General features: G+C 42.3%; 2 protein-coding genes across 3 annotated transcripts in view; one reads left to right on the top strand and one right to left on the bottom strand.

Annotated features, from left to right (window-relative positions):
• sh3yl1 (SH3 and SYLF domain containing 1) overlaps positions 1-7,900 on the bottom strand; it is a 165,562-nt gene extending 157,662 nt beyond the window's left edge. The window contains exon 1 of the mRNA XM_043678815.1: positions 7,760-7,900. Within this exon, the coding sequence (XP_043534750.1) occupies position 7,760 (1 nt within the window). The 5' untranslated portion in view covers positions 7,761-7,900. The remainder of the gene's footprint in view (positions 1-7,759) is intronic.
• Positions 7,901-8,013: 113 nt separating this feature from the next.
• Positions 8,014-22,790, top strand: part of acp1 (acid phosphatase 1) — a 43,123-nt gene continuing 28,346 nt past the window's right edge. For both annotated transcript variants that reach the window (XM_043678829.1, XM_043678834.1), the window contains exons 1-2: positions 8,014-8,155; positions 10,521-10,594. In XM_043678829.1, coding sequence (XP_043534764.1) covers positions 8,116-8,155; positions 10,521-10,594 — 114 coding nt within the window. In that variant the 5' untranslated portion in view covers positions 8,014-8,115. The remainder of the gene's footprint in view (positions 8,156-10,520; positions 10,595-22,790) is intronic.

Raw genomic sequence — 22,790 nt, 5'->3', positions numbered from 1 at the left:
AGATGATACGAAGATTAGTGGAGTTGTGGATAGTGAGGACGGCTGTTGTCGGCTGCAAAGGGATATGATGCAGAGCTGGGCTGAGGAGTGGCAGATGGAGTTCAACCCTGCCAAGTGTGAGGTTGTCCATTTTGGAAGGACAAATAAGAATGCGGAATACAGGGTTAACGATAGGGTTCTTAGTAAGGTGGAGGAGCATAGATCTTTGAAAGTCGCCACTCAGGTGGATAGAGCTTGTAAGAAGGTGTATTAGCGTTCATTAGCAGAGGGATTGAATTCAAGAGTCGTGAAGTGATGTTGCAGCTGTATAGGACCTTTGTAAGGCCACATTTGGAGTACTGTGTGCAGTTCTGGTCGCCTCACTTTAGGAAAGATGTGGAAGCTTTGGAGAGGGTGCAGAGAAGATTTACCAGGATGTTGTCTGGAATGGAGAATAGGTCGTACGATGGTAGGTTGAGCGTGCTAGGCCTTTTCTCATTGGAACGGAGAAGGATGAGGGGTGACTTGATAGAGGTGTATAAGATGATCATGGGAATAGATAGAGTAGACAATCAGAAATTTTTTCCCCGGGTACAACAGAGTGTTACAAGGGGACGTAAATTTAAGGTGAAGGGTGGAAGGTATAGGGGAGATGTCTAGGGTAGGTTCTTTACCCAGAGAGTGGTGGGGGCAACGAATGCGCTGCCTGTGGGAGTGGCAGAGGCAGAATCATTGGCGAACTTTAAGTGGCAATTGGATAGGTATATGGATTGGTGATTAAGCTAGGACAAATGTTTGGCACAACATCGTGGGCCGAAGGGCCTGTTCTGTGCTGTATTGTTCTATGTTCTATAATAAGGTTGTAATAATGGGGGATTTTAATTTTCCAAACACTGACTGGGACTACCATAGTGTTAAAGGTTTAGGTGGTGAAGAATTTGTCAAATGTGTTCAAGAAAACTTTCTTGATCAATATGTGGATGCTCCTGCTGGAGAAGGAGCAAAACTAGATCTTCTTTTGGGCAACAAGGCAGGGCAAGTGACTGAAGTAAAAGTGAGAGAACACTTTGGATCTAGTGATCATAATTCTATTAGTCTCAAAATAGTTATGGAAAAGGATAAACTTTCCATAGAAGTTAAAGTTTTTAATTGGAATAAGGCAAATTTTAATGGTAAAAGACAAGAACGTTTAAAAGTTGAAGTACATTGAAGTACATAAAAGGACGTCTGACAAGTGGGAGGCATTCAAGAGTGTGATGATGAGAGTTCAGAGGCATTTAGTTACCTGTTAGAGTGAAGGTAAAACTGATTAGATTAAGGAATAATGGGTAAATAAAGATATGAGGTTGTAGTCAAGAATAAAAGATAATCTTATTTTAGATATAGACAACTTGGTTCAATTGAATCTCTTAATCAATATAAAGAGTATAAGGGCACTCTTAAGAGAGAAATCAGGGTGGCAAAGAGGGATTATGAAATAGCATTGGCAGATAAGGTTAAGGATAATCCAAATATGTTCTACAAATACATTAAGAGCAAGAAGGTAATTAGTGAGAGTAGGGCTTCTTAAAGATCAAGGAGGTCATCTTTGTGTTGAACTCCAGGTAATGGGAGAGATACTAAATTAATATTTCGCATCAGTTTTTACTGTGGAGAAAGAAATTGAGTCGAGAGAATGCAGAGAAATAAACTCTGATGTTTTAAAAATAATTCACATTGCAAATGTAGTAGTTCAGGAGGTCTTAGAGAATTTAAAGGTGGATAAAGCTCCAGGACCTTGTATCCCACAATCCCCTGGGAAGTCAGGGAGGAAATTATGAGAGCCCGTGCAGAAATATTTGCATTATCTATAACTACAGGTGAGGTGTCCGATGACTGGATGGTGGCTATTGTTATACCTTTGGTTAAAAAAGGTTGTAAGGAGAAAAGGTTGTAGAACATATTTGGGAACTATAAACCTGTGAGTCTGACTTTGTTTGTGGGTAAATTGTTGGAGGTGATTATAAAAAATAGGATTAATGAACATCTAGAGAAGCAAAAATTGATAAGGGGTAGTCAGCATGGTTTTGTGGGAGGAAAATCATGTCTCACAAACTTGATTGAGTTTTTTGAGGAAGTTACTGAAAAGGTTGTGATGGCAGAGCATAAATGTTGTTTATTTGGATATTAGTAAAACCTTTGACAAGGTTTCACATGGTAGACTATTTAATAAAGTTAGGCCATATGGGATTTAGGATGAGCTTGCCAATTGGATACATAATTGGTATAACAACATGAAACACAGAGGTGGTGTAAGGATGCTTTTCGGACTGGAGGCCTGTCACCAGCAGTATTCCACAGGGATCGGTTCTGGGTTGTGTTTTGTTTGTCATTTACATAAATGACTGTCATTTATAGGCATGGTTAGTAAGTTTTGGACGACACCAAAATTGGTGGCACAGTAGACAATGAAGAAGGTTTTCTAAGATTACAAAAGGTTCTTGATCAAATGGATTAATGGGCTAAAAATGGCAGATGGAGTTCAATCTGGATAAATGTGAGGTATTGTATTTAGGTACAACCAACAAGGGTAAGGCCTACACAATTCATGATAGGACCTTGGGTAGTGTTGCAGAACAGAGAAAAGGAGGAGGAGAGGGGACCTAATTGAGGTATACAAGATAATGAGAGGCATAGGTAGAGTCAATAGCTAGAGACTATTTCCCAGGGCAGAAATGACTAACACAAGGGGTCATAGTTTTAAGCTGGTTGGAGGAAAATATAGAGGGGATGTCAGAGGTGGGTTCTTTACACAGGGATTTGTGAGAGCATGGAATGCGTTGCCAGCAGCAAGGTCATTGGGGACATTTAAGAGATTACTGGACATGCATATGGTCACAGAAATTTGAGGGTGCATACATGAAGATCGGCACAACATCGTGGGCTGAAGGACCTGTTCTGTGCTGTACTGTTCTATGTTCTAGAATGACCTGGTACATAATGGTGCAGGTACATAATTCTTTGAAGTTCATGTCGTATATAGACAGCGTGGTTAAAAAGGCATTTCATTGCCTTCATTGCTCAGTCCTTTTGAGTGCAGGAATTGGTACATTTTGTTGAGGTTGTACAGGGCATAGATCATAGAGATGTACAGCATGGAAACAGACCCTTCGGTCCAACCCATCCATGCCGACCAGATATCCCAACCCAATCTAGTCCCACTTGTCAGCACCCGGCCCGTATACCTCCAAACCCTTCCTATTCATTTACCCATCCAAATGCTTCTTAAATGTTGCAATTGTACCGCCTCCACCACTTCCTCTGGCAGCTCATTCCATACATGTACCACCCTCTGCGTGAAAACGTTGCCCTTTAGGTCTCTTTTATATCTTTGCCCTCTTACCCTAAACTTATGCCCTCTAGTTCTGGACTCCCCCACCCCAGGGAAAAGACTTTGCCCATTTACCCTATCCATACCCCTCATAATTTTGTAAACCTCTATAAGGTCACCCCTCAGCCTCCAACGCTCCAGGGAAAACAGCCCCAGCCTATTCAGCCTCTCCTTATAGCTCAAATCCTCCAACGCTGGTAACATCCTTGTAAATCTTTTCTGAACCCTTTCACAACATCTTTCCGATAGGAAGGAGACTAGAATTACACGCAATATTCCAACAGTGGCCTAACTAATGTCCTGTACAGCCGCAACATGGCCTCCCAACTCCTGCACTCAATACTCTGACCAATACAGGAAAGCATACCAAACGCCTTTTCATTTTCCTATCTACCTGTGACTCCACTTTCAAGGAGCTATGAACCTGCTCTTTGTTCAGCAACACTCCCTAGGACCTTACCATTAAGTGTATAAGTCCTGCTAAGATTTGCTTTCCCAAAATGCAGCACCTCACATTTATCTGAATTAAACTCCATCTGCCACTTCTCAGCCCATTGGCCCATCTGATTAAAATCCTGTTGTAATCAGAGGGAACCTTCTTCGCTGTCCACTACACCTCCAATTTTGGAGTCATCTGCAGACTTACTAACTATACCTCTTATGTTCATATCCAAATCATTTATATAAATAATGAAAAGTCATGGACCCAGCACCAATCCTTGCAGCACTCCACTGGTTACAGGCCTCCAGTCTGAAAAACAACCCTCCACCACCACCCTCTGTCTTCTACCTTTGAGCCAGTTCTGTATCCAAATGCCTAGTTCTCCCTGTATTGCGTGAGATCTAACCTTGCTTCTTAAGGTCTCCCATGGGGAAGCTTGTTGAATGCCATACTGAAGTGCATATAGATCACATCTATAACTCCGGCCTCATCGATCCTCTTTGTTACTTCTTCAAAAAAAACTCAGTCAAGTTTGTGAGACATAATATCCCATGCATAAAGCCATGTTGACTTTCCCTAATCAATCTTTGCCTTTCCAAATACATATACATCCTGTCCCGCAGGGTTCCAACAACTTGCCCATCACCGACGTCAGGCTCACTGGTCTATAGTTACCTGACTTGTCCTTACCACCTTTCTTAAACAGTAGCACCACGTTTGCCAACCTCCAGTCTTCCAGCATCTCACCTGTGACTATCGATGATCTCAGCAACAGTCCCAGAAATCACTTCCCTAGCTTCCCACAGAGTTCTAGGGTACACCTGATCAGGTCCTGGGGATATATCCACCTTGATGCATTTCAAGACGTCCAGCACTTCCTCCTCTGTAATATGGACATTTTTCAAGATGTCACCATCTACTTCCCTACATTCTATATCTTCCATGTCCTTTTCCACAGTAAATACTGATGCAAAATACTTGTTTAGTATCTCCCCCTTTTTCTGCGGCTCCACACAAAGGCTGACTTGCTGATTTTTGAGGGGGCTCTATTCTCTCCCTAGTTGCCCTTTTGTCCTTAACGTATTTGTAAAAACCCTTTGGATTCTCCTTAACTCCATTTGACAAATCTATCTCATGTCCCCTTTTTGCCCTCCCGATTTCCCTCTTAAGTACACTCCTACTGCCTTTATACTCTAAGGATTCACTCGATCTCTCCTGTCTATACCTGACATATGCTTCCTTCTTTTTCTTAACCAAACCCTCAATTTCTTTAGTCATCCAGCATTCCCTATACCTACCAGCCTTTCCTTTCACCCTAACAGGAATATACTTTCTCTGGACTCTCTTTATTTCATTTCTGAAGGCTTCCCATTTTCCAGCCGTCCCTTTACCTGTGAATACCTGCCCCCAATCAGCTTTTGAAAGTTAGGTGAGGCCTCTTCTGGAATACTGTGTCCAGTTCTGGTTGCCCAATTCTAGGAAGGATATTAGCAAGCTGGAGAGGGTTCAGAAGAAATTTACCAGGATGTTGCCAGATATGGAAGGTTTGAGTTATAAAGAATGGCTGGATAGGCTGGCATTTCTTTCACTGGAGCATAGGAGGTTGAGCGGTGACCTGATAGAAATTTATAAAATAATCGAGTACAGATAGAGTTGATGGTACTTGAGTTTTCCCTAAAATGGAGAATTTCAAGACTGGGGTTACATTTTAAAAAGACATGAGGCAATTTTTTTTTTTTACACAGAGGGTAGTTCGCGTACAAAATAAAGTTCGTGAGGAAGTGGTGGATGTGGGTACAAGTGCAACGTTTAAAAGACATTCGGATAAGTTTATCAATAGGAAAGGTTTGAAGGGATATAGGCTAAGAGCAGGCAGGTGGGATTGGTTTAATTTGGGATTATGTTCAGCATGGAACGGTTGAACTAAAGGGTCGATTTCCAGGCTATATGACTCTTTGACAGCAGTTATCTTCTATAAAGGACTACTGAACCAGGCAAGAATAGGCAATAGTTCAATTCTTACCATAATTCCAGATTTTGTTTTGTTTTATTGAATTCAAACATCACCTTCTACCACCCTAAGATTCCAAACCGGGTTGCCAGTGGAATGGTTAAATTTCCAGGGCAGGCCTCTGACAATCCACAAAGGAGGACGACATACACATGCTCACCATGTGTAAACTACTTAAAGGAGCAGGATGAGGCCCTTGTGGCCATTAACTGGCACACGTAAGGGCATCAATAAGCCCCAAGGAGGATGGCCTACATGTTGTACATTCAAAGTTGAAAGAGGCAGATTTTTAATCAGTAATGAAATTAATGTTTATATGAAAATAGCAGGAAAATTGAATTGAGAATTATCACATCAGCCATGATCTCATTGAATGGTGGAACAAACTCGATGGGCTCACTGCCCGACTTCCACTCCTGTGTCGTACTGGGCTGTCGAGGCTGGTTTGTTAAGCCTCTTTTAACATTCCTCATTTAACATTTCAGGCAGGATGGGACGATTGAACAGGTGGTAGAAGGATCATCTGCTGGATTTTACAAGCACCCTCCCTTTAATCGTAACAGTGGGAGAAACGTATAATCGAGTTCAGAATTAATTATTTCAGCATATCTAAAGTAAGTCCATAATCAACACTGTGGCCCCAAAAGCAGAGATTCCCTAAGCAATAAATAACAAATTAATAATTTCGGAATGTCACTACCGTACCTCCATTTTTTTTCCTGCCAATAAGTTATCTTCACAGGTTTATTGCTTTGATTCTTGCTAATTTCAGGTGCTAACAATTCACTGCATCGCTACTGGGAAACATGTATAAAAGCATTAAATTGTTTTTATTACCTAATTTTTACACGATCAAGCACCAACGTATAATAAATTTGCTTTTTTTTGTTTCTATTTATACAGTCATACAAATAAAATACATCTGATTACAATCTTTTTTTATCACTTTTTGGTCAATATGGATCAGAAATGTATATATTTTGTATCAATATATTGTTACTGACACACAGAAGTTAGTAAACAATGTTAATTTCAGTACGAGAGATGCAAGACAATCTAAATAAAGTTTGAGAGATTTGTAGCTCGGGTGCTCGTTGTTGTGGTTCTATAAATGCCGGAGGAAACAACACAAAAACGCTTCACAGGAGGCTCCCAAGCACGGAGGATGTCACCTAGACAGGGGACAAAACATCTGCAACACTCCCAGCTTGGCGAACAGAACCACAACAATCTAAACAGTCCAATTTTAAAGTGAATGGAGTGAATGTCTGTATAACTACAAGTCACAAATATTGTTGTGAAAACACCTTATATTTAGAACATATAAAGTATTAATGCAAGGTAATTGCATTCAATGTTCAGAAATCACAGGTTAGAATTTAGCCAAAATATATTCTGGCAACCACATTTCAGAAAATAACTCAAAGCTTGCATTAGTTAGAGAAAATTTACTCAGAAAACACCAGGCATGAAAGACTTCATGTATGGAGAGAGATTAGAGATATTTAGTTTTTCTTTAACTCTTTACAGATCATTGATAAACAACTGAAATAGTTTCTACCATGATGGTTGAGGAATGAGAGGGCAGACTTAAGCTAATTGGCAAAGAGGGATCAGGATGAGATAGCAGGATAAAATGCCAGAATAAGTGATTTATGATTGGAATGTAATACCCAAAGGGTGAAATAAGCAGATTTGATAACTTCAAAACATAGTAGAAAAAGAAAAGTTATTCATATGGGAGAAAGGCTGTGGGAGAAAGCAAGAGAATAGGACACGAGGTGAACTACGGCCTTCAATGTTTTCGTGATTGTGTGGAACAAATTTGCTGTATGTCTGCTCCTAAAACTCAAAATACATATTACATCACAAAAATTACACCTCAGAACAGACTGACAAAGGGTTTCTCCCAAAAATTGTACTAATCTACATAGTAAAAGGTAAAAAGAAAACTTACTTTTACAAATAATGATCCTCTAAAAATCTTAAATGCAGACTATCAGAGTCCCAGCCCAAACTCACTTTCTGAGTTTACCTGAGCTAACTACACCTGGTCACTACCCAATAGATCCTGAAGGGCCCCTGCTTCGCAGCTGTCCGAGGATGTGCCGAGAAATTAGGACACTTGTCACCAACCCGCCCATATCTCAATAAAGTTGATGGTAGCACTTTTTTTTTATGGCGCGGAGAGGGGCTCGGGACGAGCTCCTACACACGTTGATTTCCAGCGAGCAGGTCCCGGGAGTTTGCGTGGAGCAGGCAGGAGAGTAAACGGAGAGGAATGACGCGATCTCCTAGCAGGACCCGGTGAAGATGGCGGGCGGGCAGCAATCGGTTCTGTTTGTCTGTTTGGGTGAGTGAGAGAAAGAATGAATGACTGAATGAACGAGGGCGCGTGCGGCGCTCGCGCTCTCCCCATCCCCATCCCCATCCCCACTCCCTCGGGCTCGCGGCGGCCTCGTGGGGAGCAACGGCTGCCCCGGCCGCGCGCGTGCGCGCGCAGCTCAACGTCTCTCAGATTCAATCTCGGCCAGCAGCGGAATTGGGGGGAGGTATGTGTGAGGGTGGCTATTCGATCCATTTCTTCATTGGATGTGGGAGTCCCCGGTTAGGCTAGCGAGCGTTTAACAGTCATTCACATTACTGCGGATCTGGAGTGTCACACTTAGGCCAGAACAGGTGCTAGTGGCAGATCTCCTTCCCTGAAGGTCATTGCTAACCTAGAGGGGCAACTAAGAACGGTCATCGTTAGTCTAGCTCCTAATTACATCTGGTAGAATTTGCATCTCCGTCCGCGGAACATTTGTCTGCGGTTCAAATGATGCCACCATGCCTCTGTTGTGCAGATATCCAATTAGGCCAAGTCTCCGGTTATTCTAACCTGCCCTATTGTGACAAAGTTGCTGAGTTTTGACCGAGATTGTGCAGCTGAAATTCTCATCCATGCTATTCGTCACTCCTTGACATGGTTATTTCGAATACACTTCTAGCCTTGCACAGTCTACCCAACCTAAACTGAAATCCTCCAAAATTCTGCTGCCTGAGTCTTGATGCACAACAATCTCATTGGCCCCCTGAGCTTTGCTTCCAATTTAGCAACATGCCAGTTTTCAAATTCTTCTCCATGTTTTTAAATTCATGCATCATTTCTTACATCTGTAATCTCCAGTGTCTCCTCCCTTTAAGGTAGCTGTACTTTGCACTTCTGGAACCCTGAACATGCCCAGTTGTATTCCTCATCATTGATTCACCTTCCACTACCAAGGTCCTACATCCTGGAATTCCCTCCCAGTACTGCCTCTGTTTTCTCTATGTAAATTGCTTCTAAAAATCTACTTTGACCAATTTTTAGTCACTTCCTCGTGATAAAAGCTACGTAAGGTGTTATTTTATGGCACAGTTATAAAGTGACCCAGATGGTTTATGATGTGAAAGGTGATTATATAAATCCAAGTTAGATTCCTGAAGAAGGGCCTGTGCCCGAAACGTCGAATCTCCTGTTCCCTGGATGCTGCCTGACCTGCTGTGCTGTTCCAGCAATAAAGTTTCAACTATAAATCCAAGTTACTGTCCTGGACCCTGCAAATTTATCTTTCTGTGCACAGTACTTATTTATTTCCTTTTATTTAACCTTGTTAATCAGTTTGCTTCCACAAAACTTTGAGGCAGTGGATTCCATATCTTACCATTTTAAAAATAATTTCTTGACATCCTCTTTGGTCTTTCTGCCTTGACTGTTTTCCTCTGGTCATAATTCCTCCTACATTACAACCCAGTGATGAATCAACTTACGTTGGATTCTTTCTTCAAACCCTATGAGATGGAGCAGCATGGTGCCTCAGTGGTTATCACTGCTGCCTCACAGCGCCAGGGACCCAGGTTTGATTCCAGCCTCAGGTGACCGTGCAGACTCTACATAGACATTCTCCGATGTCTGGTTGCTCCAGTTTCCTCCCACAATCCAAACATGTGCAGATTAGGTGAATTGACTAAGCTAAGTTGCCCATAGTGTTCAGGGATGTATGGGTTAGGTGCATTTGTCAGGGGGAAGTGTAGAGTAATCGGGCTGGGTGGGATGCTCTTCAGAGGATCAGTGTGGACTTGTTGGCCCGAAGGGCCTGTTTCCACACTTTAGGAATTCTAATTTATGACTCAACAAAGGAACACTTTCAATCCAGAGAAGGCTAATCAGAATATTAGATAAAGCTGTAAAAGGATAGAAATCAAAGATTAAATCAACCATGGTCTGACAGATTGTCAGGAGCAGGTTTATGGAACTAAGTAGCATATTATTCTTATGACCTGTCACTTAATGATGCATATGGCATATGGCCTGAGCTGTATGTCGAGTCAGTAACTTATTAATATAGATTGAAGTGTAAATGACTATTGGTATTATCTGAGGTAGATTTCTTCAAAAAGCAAGATGATATTGACTCTTAAATAGTAGTTCTTGGTGTGAGTGAAACTATAATACTGACTTTAAAAAGTGTCTGTCAGAGCTGGTGCTTTCTAAGTGCACCTCTGTTGAGAAACTTCTGAATGTATCTTAATTGTGTACACAAACTAGAGGTATATGGAACTCAAATTTGAATATAAATCATTCTTCTGTTGAGCTTCTATCAAGTACAGAAATTTTATATACTTTTAAATATAATATACCTGCTCTAAAACTTTAGAGAAAACTCATGCAAGCACATTTTTGAATTTTTTTAAAGGCAACATTTGCCGATCTCCAATTGCTGAAGCTATCTTCAGGAAGCTGGTAACGGATCGAGGCATTACAAGCAAAGTTAGTCCTACTCTCTTTTTCGAAAAACTTAGTTGTTAAAATTCTAAATAAATAATCAATCATAAGTGGATAAATCAAAAGCATAAACCAGCTGTGTTATTAATATGCTTGATACCAATTTCCTGGTGTTGTCCTTGTACTAAATTTGCACTAGTAAATGTATTAGCAATGGACACACTCAGGATTTCTAATTTGATTCTGTACTGAAAAATTGTGTAAGATTTCATTTTGCACTTAATTGTTTATACTGTTCCTGATCATAATACAGTGAAAAGTACTCATGTGAAAGTTTAATCTTAATGCAACAATTATATGCTTTTATGTTTAAACAATCTGTTCAGAAGTGTCATGTCACACCTGTGGAGCAGGTGAGACTTACCCAGTCCTTCTGGCTCATTATATATTTGGCAATGATGTCAAAGGTTTATTTATCTGATTGTTTTCCAAGAGAACTTTGTTACATTGAATCTATCGCAATAACAACAATTTAGTTCAAATGGTAAATATCACTTTTAATGCACACAAGATTGCTCTCACTCTTTATTCCCACCTTTGATCAATTTGATTCTTTCTCATGTTCACATTGAGCATTCTCTTAAATGTATCAATAGTGTCAATCAACCAGTGTGGCACAGAGTTCCACATCCTCACCATTCTGTATGGAAAGAAATTCTTCACTTAATAAATGGTCAGTGAATGAAAATTATGCCCACTTTCGATGGACTAATGTACATTTCAACAGAGTTTCTCCACGTCTACTCCATTGAAAACTTTAATGAGTATGAAGTCTTTTCATGGGTCTCTTAGCTTTTATCCCAAAAAGAAACCCAACCTTTCCACCTAATTTGAAACTTCCAATTCTAGTGATGTCCTTGCAAATATTTTCTGCATTTACTCTGGTGTATTTTTATTATATAGATCAGAACTTTGCATAATTCCATGGGTGGTTTAAAATCCATGTAAATTAGTTATCTCACTGATTTGTTTTCCATATCTGTAGAAATTATGGGACTTTATCCATTATGAGCATATCAAACCTGTTGCTGCTTTTAATAGTTAATGTAATGATATTCTAATGGCCTTTGCTCTACTTCCCAAATTTGTTTCTAATTATTGCCAAAGAAGCACCAGAATGTCTTCTCTTCCTGTTCTCATACTATTCTTCTGCTGCTCCCCAAAGATCCATCCTTAGCCACCTCTCATTTCTCATCTCCTTGGTGTCTCTCTGTGAAATCACACTCTATTTTACCACCACCTCTCAAGTCCTCTGCTGGTGCAAAATTGTCAGATTGCTTAACTGATCCCTGTCTCTTTTTTCCCTCTCTCTCGCGCTCTCTCTCTCTCTTTTTTCCCTCTCTCTCTCTCTCTTTTTTTCCCTCTCTCTCTAGTTATGGTTGAGGATGGCAGTGGCTGAGCTTGTTCTGCATTCACTGTCCACAATGTCACAACAGCGTTTCCAGTAAGTCAGTCAGTAAGTGCAGAGGAATGGCGTTTGATGGTTAGTGGGCATTCACCCAGTAATATCAACTGCAATCATTTCCAGGCTAGCAACCAGCATTTCTGCTCAAAGGATTTGTTCATCTACTGCAGTTATACTGCTGACCTCCTGCCTCTTTCCCCTTCACCACATTGCCCCAGCTCTCCATCGACACACACAGGAGTGATTTTTCTTCCCTCTCTTTTTTTTCCCTCTCTCTCCCAGATATCTTTTTAAATGTATAGCTTCATTTACATCATTAAGATGATGTGTTTATGTCTCCATAATATTGACTGCATTCACTCCTGTTTCAACCGATTTGCTGCTAAGCCCTTCATTTATGCCTTCATATTTAATGTCTCCTTACAAGGATCATTGTTATATTTTGTATTATAATGGTTCTGCAAAGTAACTTGGTGTGTTTCATTGCACTACAAATGTTCGTAACTGTAATTTCCAAGTAATAAGTGAACCACCAAAATGTACTTCATTATACTGATTTTAATTTGGTAACTTGATATAGTCACCACCTTCATCCTCTCATGCACTTTCGGTGTTGTTGATAAACAGTAATTAGAGTTCATATTCCTGCATCACACTACTTCTAATTTCCATTTATCCAGGAACATCGACTGTCTATTTTCTGTTTCATAACCATCCTCCAGTCCATTCTGTTACCTCCCATCTTATGATCATTTTTATCTTGGGTCCAACTGTAGCCACTCAGCTCCTGACCTCTTTACAGCCTAGGTCAAAACATGGACAAAAGAGTTACATTCTATAGGTGAGTTGAGAGTGACTGCCTTTGAGATCAAGGCACTGTTTGATCAAGTGTACTATTTAAGGATCCCTGGTAAGGTGAAGTCAATTGGAATCCGGAACACTATTCAATGGTTGGTATCGTGCTTAGCACAATGGGAGATGCTTGTAGTTAATTGACACCTATTATCTCAGCCACTGGACATTGCTACAGGAATTTCTCAGGCTAGAGTCGGAGGCCCAGACATTTTCAGTTTCTCCTGTAATGACCTTTCCTCCAACATATGGTCGGAAGTGGAGACGCTATCTGATGGCTGCACATTTGTAACTCTGACACTGAGCTAATCCATGCCAACGTGCAGCAAGACCTGGGTAATATTCAAATTTGGACTTGTGAATGACAAGGAACACTGATGATATACACATGCCAGACAATGGTCATCTCCAACAAGATAAAAATTGAACAATCTTCCCTTGATGTTTAACAGCATTACTATTGTTAAATTCCCCCCACTAACTACCTCCTAGTGACCGGAAACAGCATGACTTTAGGATGACAAGAATTCGGTCCTGAATGCTAAGGGATAAATGTCATTCACAAAAGATTAGGAAGCTAGATGAAGATGGAGGGGTAGCACTGTTAATCAAGAATAGCATTTGGGTAATATTAGATAGGATCTTGCTTTAGCAAATCAGGATGTAGCATTGGTTTCAGCGAGTGAGGATGAACAATAGTAGCAGAAAGATGTCATCGGTGGGAGTGGTCTGCAGGTCTCCTAACAGTAACCATGATGTGGCATGAAATATTCAAGAAAAGATATTGGGTTCTTGTGATAAAGGGACAGCAGTGATCTTAACTCATATTAACTGGAAAAATAAAATGGACAGGAATGGCCTAGATGAGGAATTAATAGAATACTTTCAACAGAGTTTCTTAATGCAGCTCAGTATTGACATGGTATTGTGTAATGTGACTGGATTAATTAAGATTTTCAGAGTTAAGATACCGTTGGGTAACAGTGACCACAATGTGATTTTGTTTTGCATCCAATTTGAAAGAGGCTTTCCTGTGATGAATAACTCAGCTCCTGACTCCGCAAAACCTGAATGCCATTTATAAGACTATGTTAGGGGTGTCACAGCTAGCTATGTGCATCTGCAACAACACTGGAAGTGCAATGTTATCCAGGATAAAGCAGTTCCCATTCATCACCTCAAATATGCATTCCCTCCACTACTGATGTACGGTAGCAGTAGTGCGTACTACCTGCAAGAAGCACTGCAGCAACTCACTAAGGCTCCTGCATAAGTAAAATTCCAAATCCATGACCTCTATCATGAGGGGAGCAGGGCAATAAACAAATACCACCACCACCACCACCATCTGCAAGTTCCCCATAAAGCCACATACCATCCTCACTGCGATATTGCCATTCTTTCACTATGACAGGATCTAACTCCTGAAACTACCTCCCTAACAGTGCTGGGCATGTATCTGTGTCACATGGATTGCAGTTGTTCAAACAGGACTCTCATAAGATCAGACAGTACAGAACAGGCTCTCTTCAAATCTATATCAGCAAAAATATACTATGACCTGTACTAGTCCCACTTTCCCGCACTAGACCCATGGCTTTAAATGTTATGACACTTCAAATGCTCATGCAAACTCTTTAAAGTTTGTGAGGTTTCCAGCCTCAACACCCCTCACAGGCAATGAATCCAGAACCCCTCCCCCCACCTCCAAAAAAATATACATGCAAAAGCTGACACAAACACACACACACTGCCACGTTCTGATCACATACCTTCTAACCTCATTCCTTGCACTTGAAATTTATGCCCACTTGTTATTGATCCTTCAGCCAAGGGAAACAACTGCTTTCTTTTCACCCTGTCCATGCTACACATAATCTTATACATGTCTATCAGGTCCTCCCACAACTGCCTCCAATCCAAAGAAAACAACTCGCTTATCCAGCCTCTTACCATGACTGAAAAGCTCCATCATATGCAACATCCCGGTGAATTCCCTTTGCAACCCTTACAGTACAGTCACATCCTCACTACAGTGTGGTGTCCAAAACTACACATAGTACTCCAGCTATGGCCTAATCAATGTTCTGTACAGCTTCAACATAATCTCCCTCCACGTATAACCTGTGCCATGATTGATAAAGGCAAGTGTTCCGCAGATCATCTTATCTACCCTATTAAGCTGTCTTGTCACCTTCAAGGGTCTGTAGACAAGCAACCCAAGATCCCTCTGTTCCTCTTAGCTTCATGGTGTCTTGCCATTCATTGAGTAGTCCCTTATGTTCCTTCTTTCAAAGTGCATCACTTCACATTTATCAGGGTTAAATTGCATCTACCATTGATCTGCCATCTGACCAATTTGTTCATATCCTCCTGTAAGCTAACATCTTCCTCCTTACTGTCAACAGCCCAGCCAATCTTTGTGTCATCCACAAATTTGGTCATCATCCCTCCCACATTCTCATTTACATCGTTTATGAACATCACAGACAACAAGAGACTCAGCACTGATGCCTGTAGTGTGCCACCGCATACCACGCTCCAGTCACGTGAACAGCCTTCTACCACAACCCTCTGTCTCTTATCACTTCGCCAATTTTAAGTCCATATTACCATTAACCCGCCTCCTTGAGCTTTTATCTTCTTTATTAGTTTCTTGTGTGGGACCTTGTCAAAGGTCTTGCTGAAATCCATATAAGGTACTCTCTGAATCAGATGAGCCCATAGCAGAAAACAGCTCGCTCCTTCTTCAGCACTGGTACTAATGTCTCATTAATTTGAGCCGATATCTCGCACACCAATCTTTGAGCCACGCGTTTAACCTTGTTAACCTTGTGCCAACTGGCTCGTGGCTCAGTAGTAATCGGACACTATTACCTTTTTGGTTCTACTGTCTAATTTAATTGCTATATCCTCATCCAATGACTTGGCCACATCCTCTCAAACATCAGCATGATTTCCCTCTGACAAAGCTATGCTGACAATCCCTAATCAAATCTTGACTCTAAACGAAGATTAATTATCTTCTACACTATTTCCTCCAATAGCTTCCCTACCACTGATGTTACGTTCACTGGTCTATAATTCCCTGGTCTATCTCTACTACTGTTCTTGTAAAGTGGAACCACGTTAGCTGTCCGGCAGTCTTTTGGCACCTCCCCTGTCACCAAATACAATTAAAAAATTTGGAAATAAGAACACAAATTGCAAAAAAAAAACTCAGCGGGTCTGGCAGCATTTCTGGATAAAAAGCACAATTAATGTCTATCCTTGCTGTTTCTGTTGAAAAGGAATTCAATCTTTTTTCCTTTCACTCCTCAGTTGCCAATTAACTACTTCGTATTCAATCCTGCTCCTAGTGTTGTAAGTTTTTGATAGTAGTTCATAGTGAACGTACACCACAGTGATTGTGTTCATTTGTTTTGCCTTATATTTGTAGAAAGTTGTCTAATGCATGTTCATTTGTAAGAATTATCATACCTTTTGGTTTTCTTTTTGTGTTGCTTAAAAACATGCTTTGGCACATTGATATAGAAGTGTAACACTGGAAAGCACAGCCAGTCAGTTAGCATCCGAGGAGCAGTAGAATTGATGTCTCAAGCATAAGCTCTTCATCAGGAATGTAGGGGGGCGAGCTCAAAGGGAGCTGAGAGATAAATGGGAGAGAGGTGGGATTGGGGAGAAGGTAGCTGGGAATGCGATAGATGAAGGTGAGGGTGCTGATCATTCCCTCTGTTACTCCCTTGTTAGGTCCATGGCCCCACAACCCCACCTCCACCCTTGGCATCTTCTCATACCACCGCAAGAGGTGTAAAACCGCCCTCACCTCCATCCAAGGTCCCAAGGCTCCTTCCACATCTGACAGAGACTCTCCTGCGCCTCCGCACACCTCATCCACTGTGTCCGTTGCTCTCGATGTGGTCTCCTCTACATTAGGGAGACCGGATGCCAACTTGTGGAATGTTTCAGAGTGCATTTTTGGGACATACGCATTAAACAGCCCCATCGCCCTATGGTCAAACACTTCAACTCCCCCTCCCACTCCACCAAGGACATGCAAGTACTGGGCCTCCTCCACTGCCAATTTCTAGTCAGCTGATGCCTGGGGGAAGAACGCCTCATCTTCTGCCTTGGGACCCGCCAACCGCATGGAATCAGTGTCAATTTCACCAGTTTCCTCATCTCCCTTCCCCCACCTCATCCCATATCTAACCCTCCAACTCGGCACTGCCCTACTTGTCCATCTTTCTTTCCACTTATCCGCTCCACCCTCCACTCCGACCTATCACTATCACCTCCCACCCTCATCTACCTATTGTAATCCCAGCTACCTTCACCCCAGCCCCACCCCCCCCTCCCATTTATTTCTAACCCTCTTGCACCACCACCATCCCCCCCAAACAAAATTCCTGATGAAGGGCTTATACTCGAAATGTCGAATGTCTGGCTCCTGAGATGCTTCCTGACTGGCTGGCTGTGCTTTTCCAGTGACACACTTGTTAAGAATATAAGACCAGAAGACATAGGAGTGGAAGTAAGGCCATTCGGCCCATCAAGTCCACTCCACCATTTACTCATGGCTGATGGGCATGTCAACTCCACTTAGTCGAACTCTCCCCGTAGCCCTTAATTCCCTGCAAGATCAAGCATTTATCAATATCTGCCTTGAAGACATTTAACATCCATGGCAATGAATTTCACAGGCCCACCATTCTCTGGCTGAAGAAATGTCTCCTCATTTCCATTCTAAATTGGCCCCCTCTAATTCTAAGGCTGTGCCTACGGGTCCTAGTCTCCCCACCTAATGGAAACACGTTCCCAGCGTCCACCTTTCTAAGCCATGCATTATCTTCTAAGTTTCTATTGGATCTTCCCTCGACCTTCTAAACTATAATGAGTACAATCCCAGGATCCTTAGCCATTTATTGTATGTTAGGCCTGCCATTCCAGGGAACATCCGCATGAATCTCTGCTGGACACGCTCCAGTGCCAGTATGTCCTTCCTGAAGTGTGGGCCCCAAAATTGGGCACAGTATTCTAAATGGGGCCTAACTAGAGCTTTATGAAGTCTCAGAAATGCATCGCTGCTTTTATATTCCAACCCTCTTGAGATAAATGGCAACATTACATTTCCTTTCTTAACCATGGACTCAGTCTGCAAGTCAGCCTTTAGAGAATCCTGGACTAGCATTCCCAGATTCCTTTATACTTTGGCTTTATGAATTTTCTCACCGTTTAGAAAATAGTCAGTGCCTGTATTCTTTTTTCCAAAGTGCAAGCCCTTACGTTTGCTCACGTTGAATTTCATCAGTCATTTCCTGGACAACTCTCCTAAACTACCTAAATCTTTCTGCAGCCTCCCCACCTCTTCAGTACTACCTGCCTGCCTGCTTAACTTCGTATCGTCGGCAAACTTTGCCAGAATGCCCCCAGTTCCTTCATGCAGATCATTAATATATAAAGTCATGCCTCACAAATCTTATTGAGTTCTTTGAGGAGGTGTCAAGACAGATCGACGATGGTAGAGCTAGAACAGTAGATGTGGTGTATATGGATTTCAGCAAGGCATTTGATAGGGTTCCCCCTGGTAGGCTCATTCATAAAGTCAGGAAGTATGGGATACCGGGAGATTTGGCTATCTGGATTCAGAATTGGCTGGCTGACAGAAGGCAGAGAGTGGTTATAGATGGAAAATATTCTGTCTGGAAGACAGTGTTGAGTGGGGTCCTATAGGGCTCTGTTCTTGGGCCTCTGCTCTTTGTAGTTTTTGTACATGACTTAGATGAGGAGGTTGAGGGGTGGGTTAGTAAATTTGCAGATGACATAAAGGTTGGAGGTGTTGTCGATAGTATAGAGGGCTACTGTAGGCTGCAGTGCGACATAGACAGGATGCAGAGCTGGGCTGAGAAATGGCAGATGGTGTTCAACTTGGATAAATGTGAAATGATGCATTTTGGAAGGTCGAACTCAAGTGCTGAATACAGGATTCTTGGCAGAGTGGAGGAACAGAGGGATCTGGGTGTGCAAGTACATAGATCCCTCAAAGTTGCCTCAAAGTGGATAGGATTGTTAAGCAAGCTTATGGTGTTTTGGCTTTCATTAACAGGGATATTGAGTTTAAGAGCCGTGCGGTATTGCTGCAGCTCTACAAGTCCCTGGTGAGACCACACTTGGAATATTGTGCCCAGTTCTGGTTGCCCTACTATAGGAAAGATACACAGGCTTTGGAGAGGGTGCAAAGAAGGTTTACCAGGATGCAGCCTGGACTGGAGGGCTTGCCATATGAAGAAAGTTTGGATAAGCTCGGACTCTTCTTTCTGGAGAGAAGGAGGAAGAGAGGAGACCTGATCAAGCTGTACAAAGTAATGAGAGGAATAAATAGAGTCAATAGCCAGAGACTTTCCCCAGGGCAGGATTGACTGGTACAAGAAGTCATAGTTTGAAGATATTAGGAGGAAGGTATAAAGGAGACATCAGAGGTAGGTTCTTTACGCAGAGAGTTGTGAATGCATGGAATGCATTGCCAGTTGAGGTGGTGGAAGCAAAGTCGTTGGGGACATTTAAGCAACTGCTGGACATGCGCATGGATAGCAGTGAGTTGTGGGGTGCGTAGGTTAAGTTACTATATTTTACATGAGGATTAGGTCTCGACACAACATCGTGGGCCAAAGAGCCTGTTCTGTGCTGTACTTTTCTATGTAAAGTAAACAGCTGCGGCCCCAACAGTGAATCCTGTGGGACTCCACTTGTCACCAGCTGATATTCCCAACTCTCTGCCTTCCATCAGACAGCTAATCCTCAATCCATGCCAGTAGCTCTCGTACCAAGGGCCCTCATCTTACTCAGCAGCCTCCCGTGAGGCACCTTATCAAAAGTCTTTTGGAAGGCTAGATAGATAACATCCACTGGGTTTCCCTGGTCTAACCTACTTGTTACCTCTTCAAAGAATTCTAACAGGTTTATCAGGCACAACCTTCTCTTACTAAATCCATGCTGTCTTGTTCTAATCTGACCCTGCATTTCCAAGAATTTAGAATTCTAGAATTTTTCCTACAACCGAGGTTAGGCTAATCGGCCGATAATTTTTCAATTTTTGTCTTGATTCTTTCTTGAACAATGGGGGTTACAACAGTGATTTTCCAATCAGTGATATCCCTGACTCCAGTGATTTGTTTTGAAAGATCACAACCAACTCCACTATTTCCTCAGCCACCTCCCTCAGAACTCTAGGATGTAGCCCATCGGGGCCAGGAGATTTATCAATTTTTAGACTTGTTTTGCTTTCCTAGCACTTTCTCTTTTGTAATGGCTACCATACTCAACTCTGCCCTGACTCTCCTTAATTGTTGAGATATTACTCGTGTCTTCCACTGTGAAGACTGACACAAAGTACTTTTTAGGTTCTTCAGCTATTTCCTTATCTCCCAGCACTACCCTTTCTGCATCAGTTTGGAGCGGCCCAATTTCTACTTTTGCCTCTTGTTTGTTTCTTATGCATTGAAATAAACTTTTATTATCATTTCTAATATTGATGGTGAGCTTACCTTCATATTTGATCCTTTCCTTCCTTATTTCTCTCTTAGTTATCGTCTGTTTGTTTCTTCCCAAACTTCTGATTTCCCAGTGCTCTTAGCCACTTTATAGATTCTCTCTTTTTCTTTGATACATTTTCTGACTTGCTTTGTCAGCCATGGCTGTCTAATCCCCCCCCACCCCTGTCCCCGGATAATCTTTCTTTTCTTTAGGATGAACGTCTCCTCTATCCTCAATTACACCCAGAAACTCCTGCCATTGTTGCTCTACTGTCTTCCCCACTAGGCTCTGCTTCCAGTCGATTTTCGTCAGTTCCCCTCTCATGCCTCCTGTAATTACCTTTATTTCACTGTAACACCATTACATCCGATTTTGCCTTCTCTCTTTAAAACTGCAGACTGAGCTCTACCATATTATGATCGCTGCTTCCTAAGTGTTCTATTACTTTAAGATCTTTAAAATATCTGGCTCATTGCATAGCACAAAGTCCAGATTAGCCTGGTCCCTTGTGGGCTTCATGACAAGCTGTTCCAAAAATCCTGTTAGCATTCCATGAATTCCCTTTCTTTAGATCCACTGGCAACATTATTCACCCAGTCCATTTGCATATTGAAGTCCCCCATGATGACCTTGGCCTTGCCTTTCTGACATGCCCTATCTATTTCCTGGTACATCTTGCAACCCTGGTCCTGACCACTGCTGAGAGGTCTGTACATAGCTCCCATTATGGCTTTTTTGCTTTTATGGTTCTTCAACTCCACGCATACAGACTCCACATCATCTGACCCTATGTCATTGAGTGCCATAGATTTAATTTCATTCTGAACTAACAAGGCAACCCCACCCCCTCTGCCCATCTCCTGTCTTTTCGATAAGTTATAAATTCTTGGATGTTTAACTACCAGTCCTGACCCCCCCTGCAACCATGCCTCTTTGATGTCTACCACATCATTATCATTCATGATGATTTGTGCTGTTAATTCATCTACTTTGTTAAGAATACTACGAGCATTCAGGTAAAGTGCCTTAATGCTAATTTTCTTATCCTCATGATTTCCAACATCTCTAGTCATATGTCCTAAGTTATCCTTCCTTTTTGCTTCATTCCTAGTCTACCTTGAATTTAAACCCTGCACATATGCTAACCTGCTGCTTTATCTTTCTACTTGACTCCATACTCCCTGTTGCTTTCCCTTTCCCTTCGCCCCCCCCCACCCCCACCCTCCAACTCCAGTTTAAAGCCCTAGTGACTACCATACTTATTCTTTTCGCCAGAACACTGGTTCCAGATCGGTTCAGGTGGAGACCGTCCCATCTGTACAGATTGCCCCAGTTCCAAAACTGATGTCAATGTCCCATGAAATGGAATCCTTCTTTCCCACACCAATCTCTTAGCCATGTGTTTACTTGCCTTACTTTCTTATCCCTATGCCAATTAGCACGTGGCTCGGGTAGTAATCCAGAGATTATGACCTTCGAGGACCTGTTCTTCAATTTCCTTCCTCGTGCTTGATACTCCCCAAACAGGTCCTCCTTCCCAGCCTTGCTTATGTTGTTAGTGCCAGTGTGGACCACAACAACTGGATCTTTTCCCTCCTGCTCCATTATCCTTTCAAGTCAGTCGGAGATATCATGCAACCTGGCACTGGGCAGGCAACTCACCATGCGGGACTCCTGATCCGGCTCACAAAGGATACCATTTGTCTCCCTAATTATAGAATCCTCTATAACAGCTACTTGTCTTTTTGCTCCCCCATCTGCAATGGCCTTCTACACCATGGTGCCGTGGTCAGCTGGCTCATCCTGTCCACAAACCTTTTCCTCATCCATACAGGGTGCAAAGATCTCATACCTGTTGGACAAGGTCAAGGGCTGAGGCTCCTCTACTCCTGAACTCAGAATCCCCCTACCTGCCTCACTTAGGTCCTGGGCCTCCTTCACCGCCGCTCCCTCACCACCAGACGCCTGGAGGAAGAACGCCTCATCTTCCGCCTCGGAACACTTCAACCCCAGGGCATCAATGTGGACTTCAATAACTTCCTCATTTCCCCTTCCCCCATCTTATCCTAGTTTCAAACTTCCAGCTCCGCACTGTCCCCTTGACTTGTCCAACCTGCCTAGCTCCTTTTCCACCTATCCACTCCACCCTCTCCTCCCTGACCTATCACCTTCATCTCCTCCCCCACTCACCTATTGTACTCTATGCTACTTTCTCCCCACCCCCACCCTCCTCTAGCTTATCTCTCCACGCTTCAGGCTCTCTGCCTTTATTCCTGATGAAGGGCTTTTGCCCGAAACGTCGATTTTGCTGCTCACCGGATGCTGCCTGAATTGCTGTGCTCTTCCAGCACCACTGATCCAGAATCACTTACAGTCACACCCTGTTGTTCT

The sequence above is a fragment of the Chiloscyllium plagiosum genome, chromosome 3 (genome assembly GCF_004010195.1).
Source record: "Chiloscyllium plagiosum isolate BGI_BamShark_2017 chromosome 3, ASM401019v2, whole genome shotgun sequence".
Classification (NCBI taxonomy): domain Eukaryota; kingdom Metazoa; phylum Chordata; class Chondrichthyes; order Orectolobiformes; family Hemiscylliidae; genus Chiloscyllium; species Chiloscyllium plagiosum.
The sequence above is the reverse complement of the archived record's forward strand: the minus strand, read 5'-3'. Positions and strand labels throughout refer to the sequence as shown.